Here is a 6,995-nt window from a genome sequence, read left to right as displayed (position 1 = left end):
ACTGTCATCTATGGTCACATAGTCCCCATCCATCAATCTTATTGAGGTAACACAATTTTAAATCCGCACGCGCTTACAGCACCATATGTATTGAGTTTCCAACTGCGACCTCCCTCTGAGCAGATAGCCTGATTAATTAAACAGCTTCTTAGACTTGTGTTACTCGATAAAGAGCAGTATGGCATATGCTATAGTTATTGTGCCTATTAAGAATTGTTTAATGACTAGTAATTTAGTCTGTGTATCAAAATTACAAATAAAAAATAAATAAATATGTGTGATTGTTTTAGCAGCAGTAGAACCGTTGCTTTGTTGTTTTAAATATAAGCAAATCACACCTATTTATACTTTTTTTTTTAACAGTTCTGTTAAAACACTGATAAACTGTGATATTTTACCAAACCTGATTATTCAACATACAAGGAACACACAATGGCAGATGACATGTCGAAAATAAATAAATAAATAAAAGAGCGTTGACATTTTTTATTTGTTTTCTTTTTTTAAGTTTTGTTTTCCTCCTCATTAACGAGCCTCGCCAGTAGGATGGCAGAAGAGAGTCAAAACTCTCTGTCTCCTTGCCACGAAGAAGAAGAAGACGACGCGGAAGCGGAAAAAAATATGTGGTGACGTTATTTGTACATAAACCAGCATAGCTTCTGGGCTTTTTTTTGCAACAACAGTTTATTTTTAAATATGCTGAAAAAGAAAACCAGTGGCCCAGAGAAGAAAAGGAAACACTCTCGCTCCGAGGAGCGACAGAACAGCAGCAAGCGCCGCAGCTCAGAGTCCCAGTTAGAGGTAAACGATCCAGGTTAGCTCCCTGCTAACCCATCAGTGGGTGAATTACGGATGCACGAGATGGGAGAGGAGACCGGACGATAAATGAAGAAACACTTCAAACTGCAGTGGGATGCAGCTGCTCTCGTTGTGTCTTAATGCTAGTTATACTGTATGCTAGCAGCTAAACCAGAATGCCTGACAGAATATAGACTTGTGATGATGAACCACTCTGACTCAGGGGTCATCCCTGAACTTTAGTGTTTTGGTCCTGCTCAGGTTGCCTCGAGAGTATCGCGAGAGTATCGGTACTCAGGTCACCAGGGCAAGTTTCAGTGTACTTTTAGTTGGATCTCATGCTGGACCCACAGAGTTGTTTCCGATTGTGACCCTTTTGGGGTTTTCTATACATCTAGAAACTGAAGTTTCTGTCCAATCATTATGTGCCAAAAAAAAAAAAAAAAAATGCTCCAGCTCAGTTAGATTGGATGTTGATCGTTTGTGAAGATCAGTTCCCAAGTCTCACGTGGTTTCCTAATTGAACCCATTTACTGTAGTATTCTTACACACATCTTTTTAATCTTGATACGCTTCCATTGTAGCTCCGCGTGTTGCTTTGTGGCTGTTGTTCTGCTGGATGGTGAACCTCTGCCCCGGTCTTTTGCAGCCTCGAGATGCAGCCGTGTGTTTCTTTCAGGATCGCCCCACAAAGGCGTCATCCATCTTGCCGTCGCCTCTGACCAGCTTCCTTGTCTGTGTCCAGCAAAAGCGTGCCCGCAGCATGAGGCCGCCGCCACCGTGCTTCCCTACGGGGGAGGGGATGTTCAGGCTTAGCTTTCCGTCACTCACAGTGTCTGACGTGTAGGCCAACAAGTTTGTGTTTCGGGCTCCTCGCGGCCCTGGCCCATTTGCCGCCTCCTTTTCCTGCACGTGCCTCTTGCATTTCCAGCCTTCCTCTGTCAGCGCTCTGCTTCAGGCTTTCCGTGAAGGACGCTTCTTCCGCTGACACCCACTTTTGAATCCATCTATCCATCCATTTCCCTACACGCTTATCCCTGTTGGGGTCACCAGGGGTGCTGGTGTCTATCTCCAGCTGTCAATGGGCGAGAGGCGGGTTTAGTTTGGATTACTTGTGTATGTATTTATTTTTTCTACCTCTCCTTCATTCTTGTTTTTCTTGTTCCACAGCAAATTTATATTCCAACATTTGTATTTTCAGGGAGAGAAATCTTTATAATTTGAATCTGCATGAGCATGAAATTTAGGAGAAAGAAAACGAGCTAGTACGGGTGTAACAATATATCGATTAAGTGATTAACAGTCCAGTTACATCAATGCTAAATGAAAATATCGAGCCATATCATAATTTTTAAGATCTGCTTTTATTTTGAAATTTGCAGGGCATGAGCCTATAGTGAACAAGTGATCTATTATTATTAATATTATTATGTAATTAAAACTATTGATTTAAATGCCCGAAGAGCTTGGAAATGAAATAGTCAAATCCTATTTATTTTTATTTTTTTTGTGAGTTGATATAATGTAAATAACAGTTAGATGGGCGGATATTATCACATGTTGATCGCAAACTTGTGAATTGCATTTAATGGGAATCGTATCGCACGCGACTTTGTGATATCGGCAAATATCGTACTGTCACCCAAACAAATCGACATAACATCGTATCGTGATAAAGCTGGTGATTTACACCCCTAGTTGCTGGATGATTTAGTTAAAATGTAGGTCTTTTTTTTTTTTACTCGTCTGGAGCTTGTGTTGCTCTTAAACTGTTTTACAGTAAAGCAGCATAAACTAGATTTCTGTTATCGCCGTTGTACACCAAGACACAGAATTGAGTTTTTCTCAGGTCTGGATAAAAAAAAAAAAACTATGAAAACTGTATTTTCAGATTTTATTCCATTTTCTTAATGTCTAAAGTTTCCATCCGACCGACCAGCTTCCAGAAGTTCTAATTTTTGTACAAGAGTTCAGTTCATGGCAGTTTTTCTTGCTTTAAAATTTGGACAGAACGGGAATTGAAAGCTTTGGAAATTTGAGTATGGAAAGTACAGAGTTTGGACTTAAAAGATATGCAGCAACCTTAAATGCAGCGTATTTGAAAAAAAAAAAATAAAAAAAAAAGCAGTTTGAGAAAAGTTCCTGTTTTCTCCGTGCCGCAGGACTCCAAAGATGCGCTCGCCGACGCCGAGCTGGACCGGGTGGGCAGCGACATCGAGGAAGATGGACTGGACCTGAGCGTGCCCTTCCAGCCCATCAAGGCGTACATCGGCGACAAGCGGGAGATGCTGGAGCAGTGTTTCCGCGTGTTGGGGGAGAAGAAGCTGCGCAAGATGCTGCCCGACGAGCTGAAGGTAGCTTTTGTTTACACGCTGAACGGCCTTTAACCCCCCCCCCCCCCCCCCCCAAACACTCTGAATCCGGCGTTCAGACACTCTTCCTCGTCAACAGGAGTGCAGTTTGGAGGAAATCAAAACGCTTTGCTGGGAGCAGCTGGAGCCAATCCCAGAGCAAAGCCTCTGTCAGATTTTAGCAGGTGAGATTTAGGAGCCATTGGTCAAATGTTGGTTAAAATTCGCCACACTTTGCGTTGGTGAACCGAGCTGTGTTCCTCCAGGGGAAGAGATAAGTGCGGGAAACGGTGACGGAGGGACCTCCGAGAGCCAGTGAGTAATAATTTATCGTGTTTAGCGCACAATTTCACAATGAAAGTGCTTTATTTGATTATTGCTCTTGTATTTATCCTTTTTATTCATGCATTTTTCCAGACAGGACAATAATGTCGACTCCACTTCCTGCCTGAAAGAAACGGCTAAAACCGACGACGCAAGGCAAGGTAATTGGCCAGAGAACGTTACTACTCAGACATTTAAAAGATTAAAAGCTGTAAAAGTGATTAAGATTCTTCTCCGGGGACAGAGGGCGGTGGCTCTAGCGAGGAGAGCGACGTCCTGAGCATTAACGCCGACACGTACGACAGCGACATCGAGGGGCCGAAGGAGGAGCAGGCCGTCAAAGCCGAGGAGGAGGAGGAAGAGACGCCGGCGGCGAAAGCGGACGGCGGCGAAAGCGGGCGGCGATCCGACGCGGCCTCCGTAAGCCCCGCGCCGGCGGCTCCGGATGCGAAGAAGGACATCCAGAGCGACATAGACAGAAGCGTCAGCGAGATCCTGGCGCTCTCTACGGCGGCGAGCAGAGAGGAGGCAGGAGAAGCGGGCGGGGGGAAACCGGCGCCCGCGGGCGACGACGCGGCCGTCCAAGGGGAGGCTTCGGTTTGTTCGCCGTCCATTCAGCAGCTGGAGCTGCTGGAGCTGGAGATGAGGGCGAGGGCCATAAAGGCTCTGATGAAAGCTGGCGACAAGAAAAAACTTTGTATAGCGAGCAACGTTTAGTCGGTTTCTGTCAACGGTTTTAGTCGTTTAGGTCTTTCCGCGCGGAGCTTTTGTTCATGTTTGACTCGTAGACCTGGACTTTACTCTCTTTTCCGGGTACCTGGAGATGTGACTGAATCATTAAAAGGTTATTTTTCTCAGCATATCACTGCATTTTAGCTTATTTGAATAAGTTTGCAGGGGATTTATGAAGTGTCATGAATACTTTCTGGGATCAGAGGTGACGGGCCTGGAACTTGACTCACAGGTTTTTTTAAGTCTGTGAGTCAATGTTTTGCCTAAAATTTTTGTATCTAGTAGTTTTCTTCCCTCTCTATTTTCTTCCTTTCCACCTTTATTCTTCCCTTCCTTTTTCTATTTCCCTTCATCCTCCTTCAATTGTTCTTCTTTCCTTTCATCAGTCTGTTTCATCCCTTGTCATGTCTTGTTGCCCTCAAGGCCCTTTTCCTTCCTTCTTTCATTCACTGCTAGTTTCGTTTGTTTCTTCCATCTTTGTCCTTTCCTTTTCTCATTCCATTCTTAGTACTGGTCTTTCTTCCTCGCTACTCTACTTAATTGCTTCCTACTCGACTTCCTTCTTGCCTTAATCCTTCAAACATTTCAGCATGTCTGACTGCTTTTCCTTTTCACCTTTTTATTCTTCTCTTCTCTCATATCCAGCTTTCCCTTCCTTTCAATCCTACCTTCCTCAGTCCTTTCCGATAATTTCAGCTAAACTTTTGCATTTGTACTGCTAATTTGGCCAGTTTTTAGTCTGGAGTTTGAAAGCATGGAGTACGATCGTGCAAAATTTGCGTTTCCCCTTTTCGGTCACTAGGTGGCAGTGGCGCTCTGCCCCAGAACACCACAGGGCCGGTTGACTGCAGTAATCTGTGCAGAGAGGACTGCCTGTGTATAGATTTTTACTGGCTGGTGTAACAGTGATACTGCAGCTCCCATTTAGCCAGTATTCTGACTGAACATCAGTAAAAAAGGGGGGAGGGGGCTGTTTCAAATGAAACGCCGTCCTGCGGGAAGGAACATTTTAGACCCAGGTCAAAGCTTTCACCGCCGTCTCGTAAAAAGTCTGTTTGCACTTGAAGCAGATCTCTGAGCAGACGAGTCTTGGAATCACCTAAACGTGAGACAAACCGGCGATCATCAGATCCACACATTACAATCTCTGCCTCTTTTTAAGTCCAGCTCCTGAAGACGTTCGACTCCCCGCCACCCTTTCCACCTGAAAGGTATTCCCGTGAATTTGTTCAGGAGTTGTTTTGTCAGAATACCAACCGTCGGAGTGTTTGCATAAGCCGGGCGCGCTACACTTTCAGAGCCAAATATCTCTGCACCCTGCCGCCGCCCCTGCAGCAAGTCAATGAAATGTGCGGTAAGAGCCTGGTTCCCTCTTGCAGCCATTTGCATTTAAAAGGTTTATTTCATGGTAGAGGTGAGGGTGGGAGGGTTAAATGTGTCATTTTCTGTGTATTTATCCGAAGGTGCCTTAGCGCTACCCCGATGATAGAAAAGGGAAAGAGAGAGAGAGAGAGAGAAAAAAAACGTCTACTTTGGTAAAGACGCTGAGATGCTTGTGTCTGCGACTGGTGTCATTTTAGCGCCATTAGAAGGCCAATTATGATCCGGCTGGCATGAATAAAACATCTGTTAAAGCCGACCTCAGAACAAGCTTATAGGCCGCAGAACAGTTGATGATACTCTCTGAATTCAAACGATCCACGGCGAAAGACTGAGCCGCAACGGTTTCTAAGTGAAAACAAGGTCGCTTCATCTGTTGAAACAAGCGACACCTTTCATTTAAAGAGGCGTTCGGGCCGAGGCCTTTTGACTGTGAGGTTTTTTTTTTATATATACAAGATTTAAAAAGACCACTTTATCAAGGTCATTTTATTTTATTCTCTAAATGTCAAAATGTCTAACAGATCTGAAATATGAAACAGGTTCAGGGCTCTGCTAGGCTGGTCCAAATTGCAAATGAATCCCGTTTTCACATTTGGGTTAATCAAGAGATCGTAGGTGATTGCTGCCATCTTACTATGCAAAGATGTAGTAAATGCATTATAAAGGCGTGTTAAGCTATTTTTTTTTTTTGCAGTTTCTAAGTTTAAATACTGTAATTTAAACCTGGAAAACTTTCCAGGTTTAAATTAGTTTTTATCAATCCAAATTACGATTCAGTGCATTCAGTCGATGGTGTTAGGCCAACTGGTGAAAAGTTACGTCGAAACAAGATTGAATCGAGCCGCTGATGTTTGGGCAGTTTATTCTGGGCCGTCTGATGTGGCGACAGTGAAGGCCCCTTGCAGGTAAAAGAGGCGGCTCAACGCTGACACACCGGTTCAGGTGAAATGTCTCCACACAAAAAAAAACAAGGCAGCAGTAGCTCTGCCAACGACTCTTCAGGAAGGAGACGCAGCTAAACAAGGAATCGCTAACTAAGAAAGCGAGTTTCAGAGTAGACTATCTGTAGATCTTTTACTCAGGCAGCTCGGTTTTAAGGGTGAAAAGCCACAGGAACAGAAGTCATTCAGAAGATCCCTCCACGTTAAACTTCAATTAACCGTGTTGTTTTGTGATTTTTATGCACATTTAAACGGGATGTATAGCTTTAGAGTGGAACAATGAACTCAAAACGGAACGCTGCTATCTTATGCGGTGCAGCTGTATCCGTCTGCCCTGTGTTGAAGGAAGTTTTGCTTTAAGCAAGCTTTTAAGCTTCAGTATCACATCCTCGCTTTACCTCGGATTCATTGTCTGTTTAGACAGAGCGGCCCACATGCTCAATGGGGTTTTCATTCATCCAGCATG

At 44.1% G+C, this 6,995-nt stretch overlaps 1 protein-coding gene and 1 long non-coding RNA gene across 2 annotated transcripts; both read left to right on the top strand.

The window, feature by feature from the left end:
- The first annotated feature begins 581 nt into the window (after positions 1 to 581).
- Positions 582 to 4,335, top strand: LOC105921280 (caspase activity and apoptosis inhibitor 1). Its single transcript, XM_036146478.1, has 6 exons — positions 582 to 801; positions 2,961 to 3,152; positions 3,250 to 3,334; positions 3,416 to 3,464; positions 3,567 to 3,634; positions 3,718 to 4,335. Exons 1-6 carry the CDS (start codon positions 697 to 699, stop codon positions 4,188 to 4,190), a joined length of 972 nt encoding a protein of 323 aa, XP_036002371.1. The 5' UTR covers positions 582 to 696; the 3' UTR covers positions 4,191 to 4,335.
- A 960-nt stretch (positions 4,336 to 5,295) lies between these two features.
- LOC118565708 lies at positions 5,296 to 6,467 on the top strand. Its single transcript, XR_004932539.1, has 2 exons — positions 5,296 to 6,289; positions 6,328 to 6,467. It is a non-coding gene; the product is annotated as an uncharacterized LOC118565708 (long non-coding RNA).
- Positions 6,468 to 6,995: the final 528 nt, after the last annotated feature.

The sequence above is a fragment of the Fundulus heteroclitus genome, chromosome 14, assembly GCF_011125445.2.
Source record: "Fundulus heteroclitus isolate FHET01 chromosome 14, MU-UCD_Fhet_4.1, whole genome shotgun sequence".
NCBI lineage: Eukaryota > Metazoa > Chordata > Actinopteri > Cyprinodontiformes > Fundulidae > Fundulus > Fundulus heteroclitus.
This window is presented reverse-complemented; position numbering and strand designations above follow the sequence as displayed.